This window comes from Trichosurus vulpecula, chromosome 2, assembly GCF_011100635.1.
Source record: "Trichosurus vulpecula isolate mTriVul1 chromosome 2, mTriVul1.pri, whole genome shotgun sequence".
Taxonomy (NCBI): Eukaryota; Metazoa; Chordata; class Mammalia; order Diprotodontia; family Phalangeridae; genus Trichosurus; species Trichosurus vulpecula.
This window is the reverse complement of record NC_050574.1, coordinates 88,694,287-88,721,870: the sequence shown is the minus strand read 5'-3', so window position 1 is coordinate 88,721,870 and position 27,584 is coordinate 88,694,287. Positions and strand designations below refer to the sequence as shown.

The following is a 27,584-nucleotide window of genomic DNA, read 5'->3' as shown; positions in this document are numbered from 1 at the left end:
GGTCCTGGAAGGGGGCAGGGCCCAGCCTAGGGCGGGGTCTGGGTGCATAAGAAAGAGTTGGGCATCCCAAAGGGAGCAAACAGAACAAGAAGACCAGGAGGGCATAGCCATGGATTCTCTCACGGTAAGCAGCTTCACCACCACCACCCCCCTCCCCTGCCTTCACCAAAGGTCTCACTAAATCTCAGCCTGGCACCTGCTCTCCCCCAAAGAACCTGAGTTCAGCTACAAGGCCAGCACTGAGAGTTGTCTGGTTGGGGGAGATTAGAGACCCCTTCATCTTCAACTTAGGGTTGGAGGCAGTAACAGAACTTAAGGACAAGAGGGGATCTAGACCCAGGAAGTGTTGGGGTCCTGTCTGGGGGGGAAACCCTACTGGAGGGTTTGGGAAAAACCCTAGGGGAGCAGTCTCCAGAAGCTCTGGGCTACTGTCTACCTGTTTATTTCAGCTTCAGGGAGGGGGCCCTAGACAGGAGGGCTCCCGGGATTCATTGGGGTGGGGGGGTAGCAGCTGGCAAGAAACAACAAGTGGGGGCAGGGAGTAAAGTTCCTACTGTTTCAACCTGTAGTTGCTTACGCCTAGATCTGCCTCGGGTACAGAGATCATGTCTAGCCTAGGCTCATTCAGGGGCTGGTGCCAGGATTTTAATTTTATCAATGGAAGGGACCATGGAGATCAGAGCCTTGGAAGCCAGGAGTCCGGGTTTCCAGCCCATTGTATCAAGTAGCCATCAAGGGAAGGAAGAAGTAGGCAGTCTTGCCAGTCCTTGTTCACAGAATCCTACAATTTAGCCTATCTCCTCTGTGCATGAAGCCCTAAGCTAGGTTAAGTTGAGTGAGGTCCAAAGGTGCATAGAGTTGGACATGGTGGTGCACACCTGTAATCCGTGTTACCAAGGAGCTTGAGGCTGGTGGATCTCAAGCTTGGGAGTTCTGAGTTACGGTGGGCTATGCTGATTGGGTGCTCCCACTCCAGTCTGGCATTAATATGGTGAGTGCCCAAGTTATCTAAGGGAAAGGGAACAAGTATAGGTCAGAAATAGCAGTCAAAACTACTGTGTAGATCAGAATGGGATTAGGGGCTCATGTATGGCCCCTGCACTTCCAGCCTAGTTAAGATAAGGAGACCTGTTCTTAATAATATACTTTTTTTTTTAAACCACCAAAGGTGCATAGAGAGATCTGACCCCTGACTGGCCTCAGACCCTTTACAAAATAAAACAAGTTAAGAAATCTTATTTGTGGCTCCTTGTATTACTGCTTAGAGGGTGAATGGGAAAAGGCAAGGATGGCTGGGGGGAGGATTGGAGAGACAGGAGTTTGGGAGGGCGAGGTAGAAAGTGGACTTGAGTCGCTAGTGGGAGACAAGTGGAGTAGTCACTAAGGGCAGGAAAGAAAAAATCATTAGTGTGGAAAAGAGCATCCAAGGTTAAGGGATTGTAGGGAAAAGAGTTGGCTGAGGACTCCTTGCTACAGGGGTTAGGAGAATCAGGTCAGAATTCTTGGCATCTCCTTCCCTCTAGCCCCAGCCCAACTGGAAAGAGATCGTGAACCGGAAACTCCGCTTTCCTCCCCCGCTGCTCGGTGCTATCCAGGAGGGTCAGCTGGGCTTGGTGCAGCAGCTGCTAGAATCCGCAGGGACGGAGGCAAGTGGGGGTGGGGGAAGCGGGGGGCCACAACGTCATCTGGAGGAGGCAGAGGACCGCTCTTGGAGAGAGGCGCTGAACCTGGCCATCCGGCTGGGCCACGAAGCCATCACTGATGTTTTGCTGGCCCAGGTCAAGTTTGACTTCCGGCAAATCCACGAGGCTCTCCTGGTGGCAGTGGATACAAACCAGCCCACAGTGGTGCGCCGCCTGCTGGCCAGGCTGGAGCGTGAGAAAGGCCGCAAGGTGGACACCAAGTCCTTCTCTCTGGCCTTCTTTGATTCGTCCATTGATGGGTCCCGGTTTGCGCCTGGTGTTACACCACTCACACTGGCCTGTCAGAAGGACCTGTATGAGATTGCCCAGCTGCTCATGAGTCAGGGCCACACTATTGCCCGTCCCCATCCCATCTCCTGTTCTTGTTTGGAGTGTAGCAACGCCCGCCGCTATGACCTGCTCAAGTTCTCTCTCTCCCGAATTAACACCTATCGGGGCATTGCCAGCCGTGCCCACCTCTCCCTGGCCAGCGAGGATGCCATGCTGGCTGCTTTCCAGCTCAGTCGAGAGCTCAGGCGTCTGGCCCGCAAGGAACCGGAGTTCAAGGTTGGTCTCATACCCTAGGATATATAGTCAGAACCTTAAGCTGGGTGTTCTAGGTGGGAGGGAAAGGATTGGCCCCTGCCTTCAAGGAGCATCTGATCCAAGGTGGGAAGAGAGTCCCTTTCTCAGATTCTCTGGTCTTCAATAGGAGTAGGTGGACACAGCCCTTCCCCTGGGGTAGCTCCTGGTCTGAGTAGGAAGACGGCCCTGCAAATCAGGGAGCTTATATCATTTGGGAGATGAGAGTCATGAAATATACAACATAAGCACCAATTAAGGACCAAAATGGGTATAGGCTCTAAGGGTTCATAGTAGGGAGAGAGCAACATAGGATGGAGTAATTGGAGAAGACGTCATGGAAGAAGAGATTTGAACTTTAATTTGGCTAATAAGAAGAGGGAAGAGTTATTCTAGGCCAAAAGCACAGAGATCAAAATGTCCACAGAATGGGGGGTGGGGATGGTAATGGAGGGAGGATTTTGATAAACTAGTCCTGGCTGGGAGAAAGGTTAGGAAGGGTGGGATGTGGTCGGGAAGAGAAAGCAGACTTGTTCCCTTTGTTTGGCCCAGGGGAAGCAATGAGTAGAAGCTTCATGGTGGAAGAACTGGGTTCCACATAAGGAAAACAGTTGCCCAAAAAGTAGGCTGCCTCTGGAGGCAGTAGGCTTCCCATCACTGGAAGGCTTTGAGTGGAAGTTGGGCATTAAGATTAGGCATAAGACATTAGGCATAAGATAGAGGAGGATCTTTTTCAGGTAGAGAATGGACTAGATGGATTCTGAGATTTCTCCCAGCTCTGAGATTTTGCAGTTCAGTGAACTGATCGGGTCTTCACCACAGCCCTGTGTAGGCAAGGCTAGGGGGATAATCCCCATTTTGAAGAGGAGATGATTGAGGCCCAGATATGGGACATTCAAGTCCTGGTATAGTACTCTATGTTGTAACATACACATAACATACATATTACATATACATACTGTATGTTAGATGTATATAGGCATATAGGGAGTCCCGATTAAGCTATTAAGGCTTATTAAATTATTAAAGCATAAAATTGCATTAAAACTGTTAGAATACTCTGTATATATAATATACTATAATATATAATACCTGAAATAATAGATGCATACATGTATGTATATTATATAAATATTAATTGCATATCTTACAAGGGAGGCTTCTGTTGTCAGGATGGGGGAGTACACATGTGTACTTGTATCTACATACACACACACACGTATGCACACATGTCTAGTTCTTCCAGTGGTTAGCATAGTGCCTGGTACATATAGTAGGTGCTTAATAAGTGCTTATTGACTGATTGATTCTTCCATTTGACAGCCCTTCAGATACATAGATACCTATATATAAAATGCTCCTCTTTACATTGATATCCCTACCCGATAACCAGCCCCATCCTGACAATAGAACCCTCCCTTGAAAGACTGACGTAGAATTAAGCTGACACATCAACCATGTCTGGCAGTCTGTTTCTCACTCCACACCTGTGGCATTCTGACTCTCTAAGGAGAAAAGGGAGGTATATATCATCCTCATTCCTCTGGAGTAAAAATTAGTCCACACCCTTTGAGCTACACCACAAACACCATCAGCTCACATGGCCCTGAGCCAGTGCCCCTACCCTGGATGTTCTTCTCCACTGATCAGAGGGATGATGAGGTACTTAGCTTCTCAGCGTTCACTAACCCCAGCCATGCCCCTCATCTGAAAGAAGGGCCTTGGGTTACACAAGACCATGGCTGTCTTTAGGGGTTTTCTTCCTTCAAAGAAGCTTCACCTTCTTCTAGGAAGGAACCAAGGCCCAACCCTCTGCCCCCTGAATATGCTGCTACATCATCAACATCACAAAATGATAGACATGCCCTTCTGAATTTGAAGGACCTTTAGGGGGCTTCTAGACTGACCCATACCTGAAGAAGAGTCTTCTACAGTGTTGTTGACTAGTGGCCATCCAACTTTTAAAGGTATCTAGTGATGTTCCCCATCACTTTTTCCTGATCATTGTGTTTTTGGATGGTTGGTTTGAGGAAGCTTTTCTTTATATGGCGATTAATTCTTCCAGAGGGTGACATCACCCCATTGTTCCTGGTTCCTTGGGGGCTAAGCATGACACATCTAATTCTTCCAATGCTTAGCACAGTGTCTGGCACATAGTAGGCACTTAATGTTCATTGATTGATTCTTCCACTTGACAACTTTTCAGACATTTGAAAATAGTTGTGTTGTGCTTGAGTCATCAACATAAACATGCCCATTGCTTCTACCCAATACTGCCCATGGAGATCATTAAGGGCAAGATCTCCAGGGCCCCAGAGTGCTTGGAGAAAAGTGTTGCCCCAGATATCTTGCCTCCTTGGCTGGGGGCCTGAGTGAAAAAGTGAGGCTATTGATAGTACAAAGTTCAGGTAGAGATGACCCAGGCTGAAGGCAGAGGGATCAAGGGGCTAAGGCAGAGAAGACATAGGGTTGGGACAAAGGTGACCTGGGGTTAAAGCAGGGACACTTCACGGTTTGTGCAGCAATTGAACAGACTTAAGGCTGATGTGGTCCTGGGGGACTCAGGCTGGAAATGGTGCCCACTCTCCCATCTCATAGCCCGAGTACATCGCCCTGGAGCAACTGAGCCAGGACTACGGATTTGAGCTGCTTGGAATGTGCCGCAATCAGAGTGAGGTCACTGCCGTACTCAACGACCTGGGTGAAGACAGTGAAACTGAGGCAGAGGGCCTGGGCCAGGCCTTTGAGGAAGGAATCCCCAACCTGGCTCGCCTTCGCCTAGCTGTCAACTACAACCAAAAGAGGGTCAGATTCTGTTCCCCCTGCCCCCATTCTTCTGTCTCCCTCACCCTACCCACCTTGAGACCCTGGCCTGAGCCTGGGGCTAGCCCTTACATCATCGAGACTTGCCTTGGGTCCTAGCCGGGATGCTAACCCCTTCCTCCTAGCAGCAGCCTCTAGCATCCTCCTGTCTGACTCTTAGATCCTAGCACAGGCACCCACAACCATGTTCTGGTCCCCTGCTCTAGTTTCAGACTTGGCCTCCCCTTCACCCTCCCTGTACCTAGTTCCCCCTCACCCTGCTTAGCCCCAGTTCCCTCTCCCTGCGCCCAAGACACCTGAACTTAGGTTCAGCTTAGCTTGTTCCCTGCCCCATACCAATCTTCCTTGCTCCAAATCCCAGACCCAGATCCCATCTCCCTCACTTTTCCTCAACACCAATTGCTGCTTTCCCTCTGCTCTCTTCCCTATCCCTGATCCCCTATATGAATCCGCTACCCCCAGAATTTCCAGCCTGGGCCTACTAGCTTTCCTCCACATCCAATATCTCCTGTCCTTTTTCCTTTGTCTTTTTCACCTAGTCTCTTAATCACCCAGACACCCTTCCCAAGTCCTCACTGCTGATGCTTTCCCCAGATTTCTAGTCCTAGTCCCAGCTGTGGAACACCATTCTATTGGCTCCTTCACAAGTCAGTCCCCTCACCTGAACTGCCTAAAACCCTGAGAGAATTCCACCCTGCATTGCTTAATGATTAACAAACTTCCACCAGCCAATCCCTCCCCCATCCCAGTGATTCTGAATCCCTGTCATTATTCAAATTCATTTCTCCACCCTCAACCCCCGCTGTCTGATCCCTTATTCCCATCCCCCTCAACCCAAATATGCCAATGTTCCACTCTGAGGCCACCTTCCCTTTCCACTCTGCTCTTCTGGAATGCCTGCTTCATATGTGACAAACTTGCTTTCATTTTCCTTTTCCACTCCTTCCATCCTTTGGCTCCTGATGACACAGCTTCCCTGGCCACCCTTTCCAGCACAGGCTACACTTTCACCCTTTACCCAAAGGAGTTGGAATATTCCTTGCTCCCCATTGCCACTTCCAAGCTCTCTCTACCACCATCACTAAGCAACCTCTCTTCTTTTATGATTCACTCAATCCGTATCTATCACCCAATCAGAATTCTGGTTAGCTATTATCTATTGACTTCTAAGATACTCCTTTCTTTCCTCAATGAGTTCAGTGCCTGGATGATCCCTCCTTCTCAACTCCTGCCCTCATACTAGGGGACATCAACATATGTATTGATACTTCCTCAAACCAGTCCTCTACTTACTTATTTCCCATGATCCACCCCCCCACCATGCCTCAGCATACCTGTTGTCATACATACCTGTTTTTGCCATCACTCACAAGTGTTCCACCTCTAGGATTATAAACTCTGAGATTCTCTTATCAGATCACAATCTGTTATCCTTCCACCTCTCTCTCTGCCTTACAACCCCTAACCCTGTTCTTCATTCTTAGTGTGACCACCAATTCCTCCAGCCCTCAGTTTTTTCCCAATACTGGCTACATTCTTCTTCCTTCCCCATCTTGACCCCTTAATGAATCAGTTCAACTCTACACTGTTCTCTTCTTTTCAGTCCGTTGTCCCCCTGTCCTGTCACCTATCTAGCCTTGCCAAGCCTCAGCTTTGGATTACTACCACTGTCTGCTGCCTTTGCTTCTACTAACATCCGGAAGAACAAAGAAGCTGTATTGGATCCACTATAAATCTGTGTTACATAATCTTAACTGGGCCCTCACTGCCACATGGCAATCCTTTCTCTCACACTTCCCTATTTGACTCACTATCCCACTCATCGCAGTCCCTTTTCCCAAACTTTTCCATCTCTCCCCAAATCTCCCATATCTTCCTCTCCCTCCACACTCTCAGCTGAGAACCTTGCTTCATATTTAACTGAGAAAATTGTAACCATTTCCTGAGAGCCCTCTCTTTTCCTTCCCCCCTCATCTTACATGAGCTGGATGCTTTCCGCCGTTATCTCCTCCTTCATTCCTGTCTCAAATGGAGAGGTGACCCTTTTCCTTGCCAAGGCCAACCGTCTACAAGTCATCCCATTCCATTCTGTCCTCTCCAGCAGATTCCCCCCTTTATCATTTCCACTCTCACTTATCTCCAATCTTTCCCTTTCTTTTGTCTGGTTTCTTAATTCTTACAAACATGCTCGTGACCCACCCCATCCTCAAAAGACCCTCACTTGTCCCTGATAGCTATCATCCCACTTCTTTCTTCCATTTTGTGGCTGAACTCTTAGAGAGGGCCATCTACAATAGGTGCCTCAACTTTTTACCCTCACTCTCTTCTTAATTCTCCATAGTATGGCTTCTGATCTTGTCATTCAGTCAAAACTGTTTCCTCCAAAGTTACTAACGATCTCTTAATTGACAAGTCTAGTGGTCTTTTCTCAGTCTCCATCTATCTTGACTTCTCTCTAGTCTTTGACACTGATGATCATCTCTTTAATTACCTTTATATTCTTCCCTTTATATTTTCATGACAGTGTTCTCTCCTTGTTCTCCTCCTACTTACCTGACTGCTCCTTCTCAGTCTCCTTTGCTGGATCTCTGTCCAGGTCGTGCCTACTAATCTTGGGTATTTCCCAAGCCTCTGTCCTGGGCCTTCTTCTCCCACTATACCATTAATCTTGGTCGTCTCATCAGCTCTAATGGATTCAAGTCTCATCTCCATGCAAATGATTCTCAGATCTAATTCCCAGCCCTAACCTCTCTACTGAGGATGTTCCATTGAAATCTTAAATTCAACATGTTCACAGGGCAACTAGGTGACACAGTGAGTAGAGCATTGGCCCTGGAGTCAGGAGGACCTGAATTCAAATCTGGCCTCAGACACTTGACACACTTACTAGCTGTGTGACCTTGGGCAAGTCACTTAACCTCAATTGCCCTGCCTTTCTCCCTCCAAAAAAAAATTCAATATGTTCAAAGCTAAATTTATCTTTTCCTCCAAACCCTCCCCTCTTTTGAACTTCCCTATTACTATTGAGGATACCATCATCCTTCCGGTCACTCAGGCTTATAATCTAAGTATCATCTAAGGACCTCCCATATCCACTTTGTTGCCAGGTCTTGTCCTTTCTACCCTTGACACATCTGTCAGGTATATCTCATTCTCTCCTCTAACACTGCCACCACCCTGGTGCAGGCCTTCATCACCACACACCTGAACTATTACGATAGCCTGCCTCTATTACAATCTCCCTGCCTCAAATGTCTCCTCACTCCAGTCCTTCCTTCACTGTGTTGTCAAACTGATCTTCCTAAAGAACAAGTCTGACCATGTGACCCCTTATTCAATAACTCCAGCATCTTCTTTTTACCTCCACGATTAAATATAAAATCCTCTATTTGGCATTCACAGCCTGTTATAACTTGGCATTCTCCCACCTTTCCAGTCCCTTTATACCTTATTCACCCCAGGTACTCTGTGATATAGTCATATTGGCTTCCTTGTTTTATCTTGAACGAGGTACTCCATCTCTCAAGTCCAAGCATTTTCATTGGTTGTCTCCCATACTTGGAAACACTCTCACTCTTCCTCTCTACCTCCAGGCTTCCTTCAAGTCCTAACTAAAATCCCACCTTCTACAATAAGTCTTTCCTGATCCCCTTTAATGTAGGGTGCTCCTTTTGTTGATGACTTATCAGTAATTCTGTATATAGTTGGTTTGGTTCATACTTTGCATTTTTCTCTCCCCTCCCACTCCCATTAGACTGTGAGCTCTTTAAACTCACAAGGAACTGTCTTTTGCCTTTCTTTGTATTCTCAGTGCTTAGCACAATGCCTGACACATAGTAGGCTCTTAATAAATGCTTGTTGATTGACTAAAGCTCAAGATTATAAAATTTGGAGCTAGAATAGATACAATTTAGTTTAATTTTAATTTTTACCTACTCTTATAAGAAAGAAAGAAAAATCGGTTCAGCAAAATCAAGCAATTCATTCAGTTTTATCTGATGGTAAAAATAATATTCAACATCCATAGTCCCCCCACTTCTGTGATGAATGGAGGAAGAAGCATTTTCTCACCTTCTCAGGGTTTCTTCTGGTCATCAAATAATATTCAGTTTTGTTGTTCCTTCTGTTTGCATTGTTATAGTCATTGTGTATATTATTTTCCTGATTCTGCTTATTTCACTCTGCATTAATTCACGTAAATCTTCTCAAAATTTTCTAAACTCTTCATATTTATCTTGCCACAGTTTTAAGCCCCTCCTTTTGAAGATGAGGAACCCGAGTTCCAAAGACATTAAGCACCTCAAGTCTCAGCCTAGCCCTTCTGCTGTTACTGACCCCACTTACGTTCGGACCCCACCAGCTCATCAGCCTCAGGCCTTCTTCCTCTGCCCCAAGTCCTTCTACCCCATTAACACCACCCTAAGCCATAGTCCCTAGGCTTCTCTGGCCTCTTCCCCTCCTCCCCTTCAGACCACTTGGGATTTGGAGTCAGAGGACAGCCTCAGGATGGAGGAGAGGGTAGGGTCATAGTGGAGATGACTCTAGCCATGTCCTTATTCTCCTATCTCTGCTCAGTTTGTAGCCCATCCCATCTGCCAGCAGGTCCTTTCCTCCATCTGGTGCGGAAACTTAGCTGGCTGGAGGGGCAGTACCACGATCTGGAAGCTGTTTATCTCCTTCATCATCTTCCTCACCATGCCTTTCCTCTGCCTGGGCTACTGGCTGGCACCCAAGTCAAGGGTAGGTGCCCTTTACCCCACCCCTTATCCGCCATTCCTTCTCTCCCCTCTCAGGGTAGAAGCTGTTCCATGAAAGTCAGTCTAACAAGGGGTCACCTAAAGCTAGAAACCGATCTTAGAAGTCATCTGGTGAAACCCCCTCATTTTACACATGAGGAAACCAAGGCCTAAAAAGGCTAATTTATTTGGCCAAGGTCACACTAAGTGACTGACCTAGGATTTGAACTCAGGTCCCGTAACTCCTTCCACTGGCCATTAGGAACCTGCTTGGTACTAAGCACTATGATCTCTCTGACTCTAAAGAATGCTGCCCTGGTCTCGCCTCATCCAGAAAGCGGTCTCTGATTACCTGGCCCATTCTGTCTCTCCCTTTGTAACCTAAAAATAGAACCTTCTACTTCTGCAGCACTCAAAGGTTTACAAATCAGTTTCCTCAGAATGCCAACAACCAATTTCCATGAGGAGGGTAATGAGAGCAAGGACTGTGTTTTTGCCTCTCTTTGCATCCCCAGAGCTTGGCATGATGCCAGGCACAGAGTAAGTGCTTATTAATTGATTGATGATAACTCACATTTATCTCAATGAATGAAATTAATGAAAAAGCATTGATTAACTCTTGCTATATAGAAAACACTGTAAGAGGCACTGGGGAGTACAAATGGAGAAGCAGAACTGTTCTTACTCTCACACTCCAGTTGGTGGAGAGAGCATAGATAGAAGGCTTTAGCTACAAGTCAGATTCAATGAGAAAACTTATACTAATACATCTTCTTGAAGGCCGTTTCCACTGATAAAACCATATCCATTTCTGAAGTTGAACCCTTCCACCATACCAAGAATCTTGGTGGGGAGACCTTTCTTTTCTGATCTTTAGTAGCTATGGCTGCTGAGGCTAGATGCGAGGGCTGCAGACCGTGCAAAATCAATTTACAGGGGCTATCTCCACAAGGGCTCCTCTCCTGGAGAATGGATACAGAAGCCAGGCTGGTGGCAGGTTTGATGGCATGAGGGACTGTGCGTACTGCTATTCCTGGAACCAATGGGCTTACCTGCCTGTGTGTGGCAATTGGCAGGTGGTAAGTGTTGGTGGTTGCAGGGATGGCAGGCCCTGCCTCCATAAGGTTGCTCTCCTGGAGAATAGCTGTGGGGTCCAGGCTGGTAGCAGGATTGGTGGTCTGAGGACACAGCAATTAACAGGGCTCTTGGGCTCTGGTTCCTGAGCTGTCTCTCCACCAGAGTATGAGAGTAGGTGGTACTTGGGATGTCAGTGGTAATTTGGCCTGCCTGGTACATGCTGCCTCCTGTACCTTCCCAGAAGCTTTTGCAGCTTCTGATATGGTACTTTTCTCTTATTATTCCTGTTTTACAAAGGGTGAAACTGAGAATTAAAGAGGTAAAGGAATTAACCCAGGTTCAAATGGCTAGTAAGAATGTGCCTCAACCCAGACATTCAGCTTCTGATCAGAGGGCTCTTTTGAACATCCCAAATCTTTTGAACTATCCCCCATAGCACTTACAGTTCATGCCACTCATGGGGCCCTTAGCACAAGTAGCCTGGAGTTATTTACCTTTTGGAGTCCTGTCTCCTTAATTAGACTATGAGCTCCCTGAGGGCAGGAAACGCATCTCAGGATTTATAGTCTGAAGGAACCTTAGAGAAGATCTAGTTCAGTCCCTTCATTTGACTCATGATCCAACATGCTTACCACTGCCTTCCCTTCCTTTTATTTTCCCTAGAGCACCCAGCACATGGTAGAGGCCCAACAAATATTCCCGAAATGAATGATGGGGATAATCTGGGCCAGCCTGGGGAATGGGATGAGTAGAAATGTGTTACTTGGGTCCCAGCTTGTGGAAGGTCTCTGCTAGGAAATTCTACCCCTTAAAAGGCAAATCCCCTCCCCCCAGGGGTCTTATTGAAATCTGTTGTCAGTCATCTCTACCTCAGTGTGAGGAGTTGAATTGGGTTGAAATGAATTGAGTTAGGATGGATTGAGTTGGGTTGGGTTGGAAGGGGTTGAATTGGGTTGAGTTGGATTGGATTGGACTGGTTTGGGTAGAGTTAGGTTAGATTGGATTGAGTTGGGTGAGATTGAGTTGATTTGGGTTGAGCTGGGTTGGTTTCTGTGACATATTCTTAAGTTTATAGGAGATCACTGTTGGCTGGTACAGTTAAAGAAAGAAGTCTGGAGGAGACAACAGAGATCAATTGCTGGGCTCAAAACCCTCACAGTTACCCCTCTCCCTGCAGCTGGGTCGTCTGCTGAAGATCCCAGTGCTCAAATTTCTTCTACACTCAGCCTCCTATTTATGGTTCCTCATCTTTCTGCTGGGAGAGTCACTGGTCATGGAGACTCAGCTGGGCACCTTCAAGGGTCGCAGCCAGAGTGTCTGGGAAACCTCGCTGCACATGATCTGGGTTGCAGGTATGGGGTTTGGTTGGGGGTGGGGGGCAGATGACCTCCCTGGCTGGGGATCCCTCACCCCATGTGGATCACTCAGAACAAAGTCACTCATTCTGTCCCAAGACAGCCTTGATGAGACTGAAGACAGTGATCATGGTTTCCCTGAGTCTTCTTCTCTAGGCCAAGCATACTCAACCTGGGAACCTCAGTATCCCTTGATCCATTTCATTTACCCTATACCTTTAAAAGAATTTCATAGGATTTAGACCTGGAAATTTTAATTTAGCTTATCTAGTTCACCTCCCTCATTTTATAGATGTGGAAACTGAGGCCCAGAAAAGTGAAGTGACTTGCCCAAGGTCATACAGGTAGTAAGCAGCAGAGCTGGCATTCAAATCAGGATCTTCCAACTCTGGTGCTCTATCTACTAACTCTCCTTTCTCAGTGCCAGAGGCAATCCCTTCATGGTAGCAGATGAAGTGAGGCAGCATTTTGTAATGAATGGAAAGAACATCCTGAATTTGAGTTTTGGTTCTGACATTTCTATTAAACAACCAACATTTATTATTAAACACCTATCAGGATGCAAAAATAAAACTGAAATTAATTCCTGCCATTAAAGAACTTATGGTTTCATGGAGGTGGATGTTGGGGGTGGTTGCAACATGTACACTTATAATTAAATAAAAATATTTACATAGTAAATTCGAAGTTATTCTCAGAGTATCTAGAAGCTACAGAGGTATAGGATCAAGAAAGGCCTCGTATGGGAGGTCAAACAAGCATGTACTAAGCACTCAGGATACAAAGAAAGGCAAAAACACAGTGCCTTCCCTCAAGGATGTCACATTCTAATGCCAACAACTATGTGAATGCAAGATTATATAAGCATACCTATATCTATATAGAAAATTGGAGGTAATCTCACAGGGAAGGAAGGCTTTAGCAGGGGCGGTGGCGAGCTGGGAAAAGCCTCTTTCAGAAGCTAGAGATGCTAGTTGTGACCGTAGGCAAGTCCCTTTCTATCTCTGGACTTTTGTGGTGCCCCTCTCTGTAAATGGGGTTGGAGCAGAATAAAGACTCTCTAAGATCTCTTCCAAATCAGAAAATCTCTGATTCCAGCCCTGGGAGGTGAACTCACCTTGGGGAAAGACCCAGGCCCAATGCTAAGCTCTCCCTACCTTGACCTCTGGCCGTAGGCTTCCTGTGGTTCGAATGTAAGGAGGTATGGATTGAGGGCCTGCGAAGCTACTTCCTGGACTGGTGGAACTTCCTGGACGTGGTCATCCTGTCCCTGTACCTGGCTTCCTTTGCCCTCCGAGTGCTCCTGGCAGTGTTAGCCTGGCTGCACTGCCAGGATGCTCCAGACGGTGCTGCCTGTCACTACTTCACCACAGCTGGTGAGTGCCTTGCCCTGAAACTGTTACTCCCTTTGTTCCAGGACCCAACTTCTTGACTACCAGGCCCCCAATTCCCAAATGCTCCCTCCTTGGCAACTATTAAGTCTTGCAGGAGCCTTCCCAGTCCCACAAGGCCTCTACCCTGCAATCTCTCAGCCCTCCAGCATCCTCCCAATCCCACAATTTTCCCACCCTGTCATTTCCCAGACCCCCAATTCCTTCACCCTGTGATCTCTATGCCCTCCAAAGCTTGCAGTCTTACTATGCCCCTACCTTGTGGATTAAAATTTTATCTTATTTTCTCAATGAACAAAATCTATTTTCTCTCCCTCCCACCTTCCCCTTCATTAAAAAAAGAAAAGAGAAAACCCTTGTAACAAATATGCACAATCAAGCAAGTATCATGGTGATATCTAAGATGCTTTCCACTAGGCTTCTCCACCGTCTTGTTCCTGGATTTCCTTGTAGAATTTTATTTTCTTAACGGACAGTGGTGCTCGGACTCTTCCCCTGGCCCACAGTGCCCCTACCCGGGGATCTCTAGACCTCCAAGGTCTCCATAGATCCATGATGCCCTTGACCAGTAATCTCTAGGTCTCCCTAGCTTAGTGACACCCCACCCTGTGATCTCTACCCCCTAAATCCAGCCCAGTTTCACAGTATGATGTGCCACCACTGCCAGATGCTTAAGCCTCTTAAAACCTCTTTGGCCCTCCATGCCTCTACCCTCTCAAGTCTAAGTCTCCCCAGCCAGAAAATAATAATCACAATAACTGACATTTCTATAGCTTTAAGACTAAAGTACTTTATATCCATTATTTCATTTGATCCTGGGAGTTAGAAATTATTACTGTCCACAGTTTTACAGATGAGGAGACGAAAGCTCAGGGAAAATAAGTTACTTGCTCACGGTCACACAATTAGTAAATGCTAATGAGGCAGGATTTGAATTCACATCTTTCTGAGTTCTAATCCAGTGGTGGAATTTGATGGGCTGACCTTAAAGATCATCTCATGTTAGCAACTAGGTGACCCAGTGGATAGAGAGCAAGACCTGGAGTTGGTAAGACCTGAGTTCAAATCTGGCCTCGGACACGTATTAACTGTGTAACCTTGGATAAGTCACTCAACAGCTGACTGCCTTGTTTTCTTCAGGTGTAAGACGGGGATACTAATAGTAGCTATCTCCCAGGATTGTTGTGAGAATAAGATGATATAATATGTGTAAAGCTCTATATGAGGGCAGTAAGATAAAGTCAATAAAAATAGGATAAGGTCAATAAAACAAATTGTCATGACAAGGTACGGAGTGTAGAGAGAGAAGGGAAAGGAAACTGAATATGGCTGACAAGGGAGGAAGGGGGTAACCATTCTGGAGTTCAAAGCACCCCTAAGTAGTTTGCCAGACAGTTCTACAGGGAAGGCCCTAGCAAACAACCTGTGAAACAGGTGGGTTAATCCATCACCCCTCAAAGAGCCAGAGAATGTCACTTTAGTCTCTAGGGTGGTGTTTGGGAATCCTTACCTGCTACCCATCCCACATCTCCCCTTGAGCAGAGCGCAGCAAGTGGCGCACAGAAGACCCCCAGTTTGTGGCTGAAGTCCTGTTTGCCATCACCAGCATGCTCAGCTTCACCCGCCTGGCCTACATCCTGCCTGCCCATGAGTCTCTGGGCACCCTGCAGATCTCCATTGGCAAGATGATTGACGATATGATCCGGTGAGGGCAGCCTCTCACTCAGTGCCCTGGTCTCCTCAGGACTTCTTTTGGGGTGTGGGGTGGAATAACCTCTTCCTGGTGACTCCCACCAAACTGCCTTGTCATGGAAAGACCTGGTCATTTGCCTCGACCTGCCTCCCCACCAACTCTTCCCGTCATGGAAGAGCAGAACCCTGGTTTTAACCCTCACCCAAACCATAATCAATGAAAAAAAACCCATAGGGTTCAACCTGGCCTCAATCCATTTCTTGACCTTAACAGTGACCTTGACTTCATCCTAAAAATAATGTAATCCCCAAATCTCTGAGTTGGGAGGAACTTCAGAAGGCATTAAGTCCTGTCCCTACCTGAGCAGGAAAATGAACTTTGGAATTTCCTGTGCCATCTTAACCTTTACATGACCTTAACACTGATCCTGACCTTATGCTATCACCCTAATTTAGAGGTTCTTAACCTGCAGTCCATGGATTCCAGGGAGTCTATGATATAGGGTAGGAAAAAATGACATCTTTATTTTCCAATCATGGAAATTGAATATTTCCTTCAATTACTTAAAAGTCTTATTCTGAGGAGCCCATAGACTTCAGTAGACTACCAAAGGGGTCCCTGACATGAACAAAATTAAGAAGACCTCTCCTAATTCTAACTTAACCCTTCCCCTGTGAGATACCCAATGTTGACCCTGAGGCATCCCAATTCTATCCTCATCCCTACCCAGAAGCTAACTCTTACCTGAACCCACATCCACTCCTACCCAATCCTCCTCAAAGTGACCTTCAATTGAGTCCTCATCCCAATTTCCTCCTAAGCCTTGACTTCATTATGGCTTGTCTTCAGCCTTATCCTAATTCTGTCCTGACCCCAACCTTTAACCCTTGTAATCATCATCTTGAACCTAATCCTGACTTTGCCCTTCACCCCAATTCCATCCTCACTTATCCTGACACCAAACTAAATCTGCAATTGAGTATTCTTACTTAACCAACATTCTTCCTACCCCAGTCCCTTGTGGCATGCCTCTTGTCCAGAGACTCAGGTCGATGTTGGGGGATGGGGGTGGAGAAAAGGGGAGAGGACAAGAAAAAGGAGCCAAGGGCCTCCTTGACCAAAGCCTGATTTCTCTTAGAGTCTGATCCTTCCTCACCCTTCCTACAGGTTCATGTTCATCCTTATGATCATCCTGACGGCCTTTCTTTGTGGCCTCAACAACATCTATGTGCCCTACCAGGAGACAGAGAGGCTGGGCAAGTATGTAGTCTGGGGGTTGGGGAAGGAGGTGTGATCTGGGAATGGGGTAGGAAATGTCCAGAGATGAGGGCATAGCCTCAGAAAGGGAGCTGACCTCCTAGAGTCATGCTAGGAGAAAGGTCAGGGACAAAGGAGGGGGAAGTGCCAGGTAGGAGGTAGAGAAAGGGCTGGGGAACCTATGTGACCAGTTCAACAAGCAGACCTGGCTCATGACCTTGGTCAAATCACTTTATCTCTTTGTGCCTCAGTTTCTTCATTTGTAAAATGAAGAAATGGGACTTTATTCATCTCAAAGATCCCTTCCATCTCTAAATCTTTGTGATATTTATGGCCAGGCAAAGTCCGTAGCTACCTGGAAAATGTGATTAGAGCTCCCATTCCCCCTAGCTCAAGCCTAAATTCCCCTCTCATCTGTTTATTGGTACTTGACTTTCTCCAAGGGTCATGTTCTCTACTAACACCCTGAGGGAGCGAACCTATGCATCCTTTCACCTTCAGGGAGAGAGAGGATGGCTCTCAGAACCTCCTAGGAGAATCCTGGGCACAAGGGAGGTAGAACAGACCTCAGGTCAAACCCTGAACCTCAGACCTCACTGACCTGATGTCATCTTCCCTGGGAGCACCAGCTTCTCTTCTTGTTATCCTAGGGACCTCAGGATTTTTACCTTCTGCTACTTTCTAAACTTTCCCTAATCCTCAAACCTCCATCTGATCCACTGGAGCCTGATTGTTCCTTGGGCCACCAAATCTTCCACCTCAGATTCCTTCATGCTTCTCCAGCTGATGCCGTTGCTTCCTAGGTGCCTTTTCCCAATACCCACTCCCCTCTTTCCCTGTCTCCATCCACTCTGAACAGTGAGTGCACTTTTAAAGGGCCTATTCAGAATCACAATTAGGAGATCACAGAATCTGAGTTGGAAGGTGCCTAGCAGGCATCTAGTCCAACGCATATGTGAAAGGAATCCCACTACAACACCCTACTGGTGGCCATCTAGCTTCTTCCTGAAGACCTTCAACCACCTCTTCCACTTAGGGATAGCTTGAATCATTAGGGTGTTGTTTTTTTTCCTGACGTCAAACTTAGATTTGCCTTTTTTCAACTTAGACCCACTGCCCTTGTCCCCCACCCCTGAGCTGTAAACTTTAATAAAACTTTTTGGAAAAGTATCTCCTACTGTTCTAGTGGAGAAAATAGACAGTTATGGACTAGATGATAACACAGTTAGATAGTTGGACTCAAAGAATAGTTGCTAATGATAATGTCAATGTGGCAGGAGTTCGTCACTGGAATAACCCTGGTACCTAGCACAGAACCTGGCACACAGTAGGTACTTGATAAATGCTTGTTGATTGAATAATTGGATACCCCAGGAATCCATGCTTGGTTGTGCAGTTTGACATTTTTATCAATGACTTGGATAAAGGTATAGGTATAAAGGTATCCTATGTGTTCTGGAGCCAGCTGAACCTGACTTGATTTTTAAATTTTCGGTGTGAGTATTTGTACTTTGGAAATCAGCAAATGCCTCACACATCAGGGCTTGACTTATTGTTTTGTTGGTTGTCCAGACTTAAGAAAGTGAGGGAGAAAATGTTAATCATGGTAAATGGTTGGATTTTTTCCTCCCCCCAGAGAGCTGGTTGTTAAATATTTACCAGCACACCACTGCATAGAGAGTCAGGATCCAAAAGGATTTTGACAGGATAGAAAGCATTGGACTGAGTCTAGCATAATGAAATGCACTTGGGGATAAATGTAAAGTCTTATACTTGGGTCCAAAAAAATCACATTCATAAGTATAAGATAGGGGAGGCATGGTTTGACAGCAGTTGTTCTGAGAAAGACCTCAGGATTTTAGTGGACTGGAAGCTCAGTATAAGTTAGCATCAAGGTATGGCAGCTAAAAACTACATTAAGAGAGGCACGATCCCTGGGAAGAAAGAGGCAACCATGTCATCATATTCTACCCTTGTTAGACCTCATCTGGGGTATTATGTTCAGTTCTAGGGACCATAGTTTAAGAAGGACATAAGTAGGAAAGTTTCCAGAGGAGGCAATCAGGATGGTTTAGGTAGGGGTAGAGTCCATAGCATTCCTTTTATCTACCAGTTGGTAACCCTTTCAAAAAAAAAGAAATGAAGTTAAATCTGACATGACCAATCACTGAAACCATGCTGGATCTTTGTAATTACTGCTTGCCTTCCTAGAAGTTCACCAACTGTTTCTGTAATGATTTGTTCTAGAATTGTTTCAGAAATTTAAGTCAAGATCACTGGTCTATAATTTGTATTTTGAAAATGAGGACATTGTCCGCCAGTCTTCTGCAACCTTTCAGATATTAACAGTAGTGACTCAATAATCACATCTTCCAGGTCTTTGAGAACCAGGGCATGTAGTTCTGGGCCTTGTGACTTTAATCCTTCCAGGACGACTAGATGTTCCCTTATTATCTCCCTACTTATCTTAGATATAAATTCCCTGTTAGCCACTTGTGTTTTGTCCTTTCCAGAGCAAAGACCAATCTCCTTGACAGAGAAAACAGGAGGAAAATAAAAATTGAGCAGCTGTGCCTTCTCTGTGCCAATTTTCAGCATCCTATCCACTCCAAACAAAGGTCCTATCCCTTCTTTGGTCCTTCTTTTTCTCCCAATAAGATAGGGACTAGACCTGTGATTTCATTGACATAGGGGACTCTTAGGGGAGGAAACTCCTTCTACCAAGGTGGGATGGCACCTTCTTTCCATTTTATAGTTTTAAAGAGTTGCGTAGAGCCCAGTGTCATATAGCCAGTATATGTCAGAAACTAGACCCAAACTCAGGTCTCCCTGGTTTGAAGCCAACTCTTTGTCTACCATGCCATGATATGTCTCCTTTCTTCCTATACTTCTCCCAAAACAGAGTATCCTGAAAGTCTTAGTGCAGTTTTAATCTAAGACTTTTAGGAAACCCTGTATATCTTAAAAATACTTTTGTTGCCTTTAGTTTCCCCATTTTGCAGATAAAGAAACTGAGGCTGAGAGAGGTTAAGTGATTTGTCCAAGGGTACCCAGCTAGTAAATATCTGAATCAAGATTTGCACTCAGGTCTTTCTGACTCCAAGTCCAATACTCTATCCCTTACACCATTCTGCCTTTCAACTGGTATAAGGAGATAATTCTATCTGGGTCCCAGAATACCCTAATAGGGAAGTACCCCCAACATCCTGTCTCCCATGTGGTTCTATCACTGAATGAGATGATCAGCTTTCTGTAGACAATGACATTGATGTAAAGGGAATAGCAGAGGCTGGACCTGGCTCAGCTCTACTATCTACTCCACAACACACATCTTTTCCTTCAGCTTCAATGAGACATTCCAGTTTCTCTTCTGGACAATGTTCGGTATGGAAGAACACAGTGTGGTGGACATGCCCCAGTTCCTGGTGCCTGAGTTTGTGGGCCGTGCTCTTTATGGCATCTTCACCATCGTCATGGTCATCGTGCTGCTCAACATGCTCATTGCTATGATCACGAACTCTTTTCAGAAGATTGAGGTGTGAGAGAAGTGGGGATAGAGTGGCAGAGGATGACTAAGGACGTGTAGGGAGATGAAGGGAATGTAAAAGGATAGAGGAGCACAAGAGGACCAAGGACTTGTGGGAGATGAAGGGGATGATGGGGGGTGGAGGAGCAGAGGAAGACCAAGGGCCTGTAGGGAAATGAAGGGGATGATGGGGGGTGGAGGAGAACCAGGGATCTGGAACACAGGTTGGATCAAAGGAAGGACAGAGCAATGAAGGAAAAGAGCCAAAGGAATAGTATATTATTATAGATTTGGAGCTGCAAGCAACCTTAGAGGTCACCTAGTCCAACACCCTTGTTTTGCAGAGGAAGAAGTTGATTGGAGGAAGTAAAGGGTGGGAGGGATGGGGTAACATAAATACCTAATCTCTGCCCTACAGAGCTCACATTTTAGTGAGAGAAAATGTGAGAAAGGGAGATTCTTTTCAATTCATCAAACATTTTTAAGATGCTGGGTTTGTGCAGATCCCTGAATTCAGCACTGGAGGAGCTACAAAATTTAGAGAAACACCCAGTCCTTGCCATAATGAAAAATATAGTCCATTTAATAGAAGGCTAAGATATATATATATATATATATATATATATATATATATATATATGTGTGTGTGTGTGTGTGTGTGTGTGTATGTGTATATATATGTGTATATATGTGTGTGTATATATATATATATATATATATATATATACACACACTAGATGACTAGAATACACAATATTGCCTGTTAGAGAGAGATAGAGATATAAAGCAAACACCATGTAAGGGAGGACTTTATTTGGGGTTGGGCGAAAAGGGAAGATCAGAGATTTCCTGGAGAAGGCAAGAGGGAGAAGAGATGGGGATGAAGAAGGGGTGGGGAGGAAGGAGAGAAGATTGGGAAATGTCAGGGCTGTGGTAGAATTAGGGAAGGAAGGTGAAGAAAACGATAAGAGGAGCAGAGTGGTTTGAAGACAATAGGACTGGATGGAGACCTTAGTTAAAGTCTTGATAAAAGCTTGTTGATTGACTTGTTGAGTACCTAAAGGCTGTGTGACTTAGTGACTTCTCTGAGGCTGCAGGTGCTACATAAGTGCTTATTGAATGAATTGATGAATCTGTAAAATGAAGTAGTTGGTTTAAATGACATCTATGATTACTTTCAGCTCCAAATCTACGATCATGTAAGCTGGTCTCACAGCTTGTTGTCAGGAAGGGATTTATTAAGAGCTAAAGAAATATATGGACAGTTAGGTGGCAAAATGAATACAAGCCTCGCCTGGAGTCAGGAAGACTCATCTCCCTGAGTTCAAATCTAACCTCAGACACTTACTAGCTGTGTAACCCTGGGCAAGTCACTCAACCCTGTTTACCTCAGTTTCCTCATCTAAAAAATTAGCTGGAGAAGGAAAGGGCAAACCACTATAGTATCTTTGCCAAGAAAACCCAAATGAGGTCACAAAGTGTTGGATATGACTGAACAACAACAAAATAGAAATATATACTTGTTTTTATTAGACTGCTGTTAAAGGAGATAGGGAGGCACCAGATGAGAAAAGGAGGAAAGAAATATTAAATTAAGGGATGGAGTGAAAAGATGGGGCCAAAGAATAAGAAGGGGATGGGACAGGAGATTGGGAGGACCAAGGGAGGAAGGACAGAAAAGCAGAGGCTAACATAGAGGACTGGAAAGAGATATAAGGATAATTGGGGTTGAGCAAGATGGAGAATCCACCTTGGAGAGTGGGATGAAAAAGGAGCTGGGGCAAGAATGAGGAATAAATGGAATATTATATTAATAAAAGAAATATTATGGAAGGAGACTAGGAGATAGGGTAGGTAGAGAACGGAAAGGGAAAGGAAGAAGGAAGAGAATGGGGATAGAGATAGGATCAGAGAAGAATGGGACCAAGGGAGGGAGGTGGGGATATGGTGAGGCAGAAAGGAGGAGAGGGAGGGGAAGTGAAACAGAGGGAGAAGGGGAGATGGGGAATGGTGGAGGAGGAGGAGAGTGAGTGTGAACGATAGAGAATGAAGGATGAAAGGGGATCTGTAGGCATAAAGGAGGCTGGGGTCCCTGAGCCCCTCCCCCATCTCTGACCCCCAGGATGACGCTGACGTGGAATGGAAGTTTGCCCGTTCCAAGCTCTACCTGTCCTTCTTTCGGGAGGGCTTGACACTGCCGGTTCCCTTCAATATCTTGCCCTCACCGAAAGCCTTCTTCTATCTGCTCAGGTAAATTCTTAGGGAACCTCCACAGCCTCATCCCTCCCATCCCTCATCCCCCTACTCTATGTCTCCTCCAAGAACTCCCCACAGCCCCTAGTACTCCCAAGTCCCAGTCCATCCCTCAACCTCCTTTTCTCACCCTGCCCCCATTTCCTATGACCTCTAACCCTAGGCCCCCATACCAACCCCCTCTGACTCTTTACCCAATTCTCTTAGGAGGATCTTCCGATTCTTTTGTTGCTGCTGCTGCAAGAACAAGGAGCCTGCCTATCCCCCCATCCCCACCTTCGTGAGTGTCCCATGTGATTGCTTGTTCCATGTCTATCTTACAATCTATCTACCCTGTCCTGTATCTATCTCAATTTTTCTGTTCATCCATTCCATCTCTACTCCATTCTGTCTCTATGTCCCACAATCTATCTGTCAGATGTTCAACTCTATCTCTATCCGTCTATCTATGTGTCTTTCTGATGTCCGTCAGAGTCTGTCTGTCCTAATCTGTTCCAGTTGGCTTGTCCTTGTGAGGGAGATGCCAGACAGGAAGGGACCAGAAACTAAGAGCCACCCTTTCCATCTCCCCTCCAGCCAGTGGGGAACTCCTCTCCAATTAGCTGTGCTCCAAAGACTTTACTGCTGCTTTGTCTCTGTCCCTCTCAGCCAAGATCTTGCCAGGGGTCATGTTCTCCCTTAGTTGTTCCAGCTTGGCTGGAGATGAATTATTCCCCCTCTCTCTTCAGGGCTGCCCAGATGAGGCTGGCATTTGTTCAAAGAAGCTTTACCAAGTGACTTGGGGGAAATTAACTGGGATCCCAAAGCAGAGATCTACCATGAGTGATGGAGCAGATATTTCTTAGTTCTGAAATGGTATCATTCTGTGATTCTAAACACTAGTGACTAGCAACTGCCTGGCTAAGACGATAATGATAATAGCTTAATTTCTGTGGAATCTAAGCAACTTCTTTACAATATCTCTGAAAGGTAAATAGTGCAGATACTATTTTTTACAGAGGAACTAGGGCCCAGAAAAGTAAGATAACTTACTCAAGGTAACATAGCTAGCAAATATGGGAGACCAGATTCAATTCCAGATCCCCTTACTCAAAGTCCAATGCTGTTTCCCTTATGCAAGGCTGCCTCTCTAAGGGGAGATGGGATTTGTCTGCAACTCACCAAGCCAGGATAGGGGTGAGGATGGGGAGAAGCAAAGCCCCAGGCAAGATTCCTACCCAACAGTCTAGGAGAGCTAGCCTTGTCAGAATTATCACCCAGGTGGTGATTCATGGGGGTTTCAGGAAAGAGGGGGCTGTGGTCAGGGAAGATCCCCTCAACAATAGTCTAGGGTGAGATAGGGCATGGACTCCCTGATCTGTCCAATCTGGTCCTCTCCCTAGAGAGCCCTTGGGTTAGAAGTTGGGAAAACTGGATTCCAGTCCCAGCTCTGTCACTGGCTCATTATGGAAGAGCCATACACAAGTCATTTTCTCTTAGTCACTCATTAGTTAAGAGGAACTAAGTCACCCTTAATTACTCCCCATAGTTACCTCTATGGGCCTCAGTTTCCTTTTTGTAAAATGAGATTGAACTAGATGATCTCTCAGATTCGTTCTAGCTCCAGCAATCTATAATCTATGAACTGATGGATTAATAAATCCCTCTCCTCTATTCCGGACCCTAGTTCCTTACTGTATGTAGAAAGGAATTTCCCCTACATCTCTGAACAGGAATGAGACCTTGGCATCTGGAGCTCCCCATTGGGGATTTTACTCATTGATCTTCTTTTTCCCTGGGCTTTGGTTTTGAGGGTGGAGAGAATTATCAATCAATCAACACTTATTAAGCACCTACTACTACATGGTACTAAACTCTGGTGATACAAAAAGAGTCTAAAGACAGTCTTTGCCCTCAAGGAGCTTACAATCTAATAGAGGAGACCACAGGCAAATAAATATATACAAAGCAAGCTATATACAGGATAAATAGGAGATAATTAACAGAGGGAAGGCATTAGAATTAGGAGGGGCTGGGGAAGGCTTCCTGTATAGGAGATGGGGTTTTATTAGAGGAAGCCCCATGGTTAGTAGTCAGAGCAGAGGAAGGACAGTGTTCCAGGCATAGGGAATGCTCACAGAAAATGCCCTGAACCAAGAGATAATGTCTTGTTTGTAGGACAGGAGGCCAGTGTCACTGGATTGAAGAGTACATGTCATAGGGTGAGGTGTAAGAAGACTTTGAAGATCAGAGAGGGCTAGGTTATGAATGGCTTTGAACACCAAACAGAGCATTTTTCATTTGCTCCTGGAGGTAATAGGGAGCCAATGGAGTTTATTGAGCAGGAGGAGGTGACATGGTTGGACCTGGGCTTTAGGAAAATCATTTCAGTGACTGAATGGAGGATGGATTGGAGTGATGAAAAACAGACAGACACACCAACAAGTTATTGCAATGAACCAGCAGGAAGGATTTGGAGGAAGTACAGACCCTGGAGAATAGTTCATATTCTCTTCTCTCTAAATATGTATTCCAGGCAAACTCTGGGGTGGGGGCCGGGAAAGAGGAAGGTGAGGGTGGCTCCTACCGAGTCCGAGTCATCAAGGCCTTGGTGCAACGTTACATTGAGACTGCCAGGCGTGAGTTTGAAGAAAGCCGTCGGAAAGGTCAGTCTTCAGACCCCAGAGACTTCATTCCCTAAAACTTATCCCTATTCCCAGCTCCCTGCCTTTGTGTTCCCCAGACCCTGTCCTTCTTTTCCCAAACTCCCAGGCCTGGTCCTATGGACCCCTTGGTTTTCTATGTGAGTTTAGTCTGCCCACCCTTTCTTCACAAGGCCTCACCCTCTCTGATGGCCCTATGCCCACCAACCCAAGTGTCTGGATGAAATAATCTCTAGGGTCCTTTCTAGCTCTAAATACTATTGATCCTGTAATTGGTCCTAAATTTCCCCTCTCCTCTCACAACCCCGAAACTCTCTCAGGGCAAATGGGTGCCAGCCCATAGGCCAGAGTGTTTCCAAAAGGCCCGTTCTGAGAATTCTGAGTTCTCTTGAGCTTGGTGACTCATGGGAAGTTCATTCAGCTTTGGGCCTTCCTGAGGTACCCGCAGAAGTGGGAAGCACATCCCCTCCATATTCCCTCACCTCTTTTCTATTTCTTCAGACCTTGGCAACCGACTCACAGAGCTGACCAAGACAGTGTCCAGACTGCAGAGTGAGGTGGCTGGAGTAAGGAAGACACTGGCTGAGGGTGGAACTCCCCGGCTCCCTGATGGCGTCAGTGTCCTGAGCCGTTATATAACTCGTATCCGAAATAGCTTCCAAAATTTAGGACCCACCATCCCTGAGACCTCTGAAGTGAGAGAAGGAGAGGAGGAAATGGGATATAGAGTGCCTGAGGAACTAGAGACACAGACATCTGAAGAGAAGGGGAGCCAGGAGTCTAGAGCCCCAGAGTTAGGAACTCAGGATACTGAAGAACATGCAACTCAGGAAGTTGAAAGGGCCAGGACTCAGGCATTTGGGGGCTCCTACAAAATTTCTGCTGCCCAGGTGGAGATTCACAGGGGGTTTAGGGAAGAGGGGGATGTGAATGTGCCTCCAGAAGAAGGTCTAGTGGCCAGGCACGATCCCCCAGCCTCAGGAGCTGAATAAAATAGCCTGTGCAGCATCTGACCTGTGCCACCTATATAACCAATTCTAGAAAGAAGTGCTGATGAAATCTCCTTCCTTTCCTCCCTCAGCCTAAATACCTTGCTGCCTTAATAAAATTAGATATTACTGACTGTTGGTGATTACTGAATGGAAATATTAAAGAATTTATTTTTCATTATTATACAACACCCTTACCAAAAATGACCATGTGCTAGGACATAAAGAACTTATAAATAAATGCAGAAGGACAGAAATTAAATACATAATTTACTGACCAAAAAACAAATAAAAATTGTAATTGATAAGAAAGATTTGACCAAAGGAGTCAGAATTCAGAGACTGAATAATATAATCCTAAAAAAAAAATTGAATCAAAGAACAAATCAGAGTAAAGAAAATAATAAAAAGACACCTACCAAAAATTGTGGCAGGTGCTAAACCTATATATCAACAAAAGAAATAAATGAATAGTGAATTGGACATTCAAGTTTTTAAAAAAAAACCTTAGAAAATCCACAGATTAACCCCAAAAGAAGCACAAAAATTAAAATCCTGAAAAATCAAAGAAAAGATAAAAATTGGAAAATGTATCATTAGCATGATAAAACTAATATCTGAGTTCTTTTTTCAAAAGACCAGTGAAACATAAAACATTAATTTAGTCAAAAAAGAGTAGAAAATCAAATTACCAAAGTAAAAAATGAGAATACAAAGTCCACAAATAAAACAAATGCAATTATTAGTGTAATAGAGTGAGGGGCCATTCACAATGATCTCTTAGAATCTCACAGCTTTTATAATGTTGAAGCAATCCCTTATTAGTTCCTGTTACTAAGGACTGTGTCAGAGGACAGGAAGAACTGCCCACTCATTGGATTATAAAATGAAATGTGAACCAACTCCTTTTTCTTTTGAATGTGTTGCTAGGGACTCTGGCAGCTTCTCCTTGGCCTTCTAACGAGATGGAGGTGAGAGAAAAGGCCTGACCTTGTGGGTATCACTGAGACTTGCTGGGATGTGATCCATAACTAGACTGGTTTTGGAAGAAAGATCATAGGACATAGAATAGGTAAAATGGAAATTAACAGGATGTACTCATGTGAGGAAGTCCAGGAAGCAGGGTAGGGAAGAAGCATGGCAAAGAGCATTTGGGTGAAGATCAATGGGGGCAGGAAAAGAAGCAATATTATTTATGGAGTGTACTACAGATCACCTGACCAAAAAGAAACTAGATAAGGAGCTTGGGAATCATCAGAAGCCTATTACAGATCTACGATAAAGTAGGGATGAGGGATCTCAATTTTCCAAACATCTCCTAGAGTTCTTTTTGCCCAAAGCAGAGAACTTAGTAGACATTAATAAATATTTGTTGATTAATTGATTGGTTCAGAGAAAGAATAAGATGCCACAGACTAAAATTGTATGGGAGAAGTGAGCTCAGTAGGGATAGGAAGCTCTTGAGAATGAAATTTTGAAGACACAAGAAAAAATAATTCTGTTCAATAAGAGGTAGGTTTGCCTAAAGAAATTATCTGGAAATGTAGCAAATGCACAACCAATTTGAATTTAAAGACA

The 27,584-nt window shown here is 45.3% G+C and overlaps 1 protein-coding gene across 1 annotated transcript; it reads left to right on the top strand.

The window, feature by feature from the left end:
* The first annotated feature begins 109 nt into the window (after positions 1-109).
* Positions 110-26,009, top strand: LOC118840282 (short transient receptor potential channel 2-like). The gene is made up of 13 exons (XM_036747758.1): positions 110-124; positions 1,524-2,249; positions 4,863-5,069; positions 9,663-9,827; positions 12,078-12,252; positions 13,431-13,631; positions 15,189-15,351; positions 16,507-16,599; positions 19,940-20,132; positions 22,245-22,372; positions 22,583-22,655; positions 24,891-25,020; positions 25,519-26,009. The coding sequence occupies exons 1-13, from the start codon at positions 110-112 to the stop codon at positions 26,007-26,009; spliced, it is 2,760 nt and encodes a 919-aa protein (XP_036603653.1).
* Positions 26,010-27,584: the final 1,575 nt, after the last annotated feature.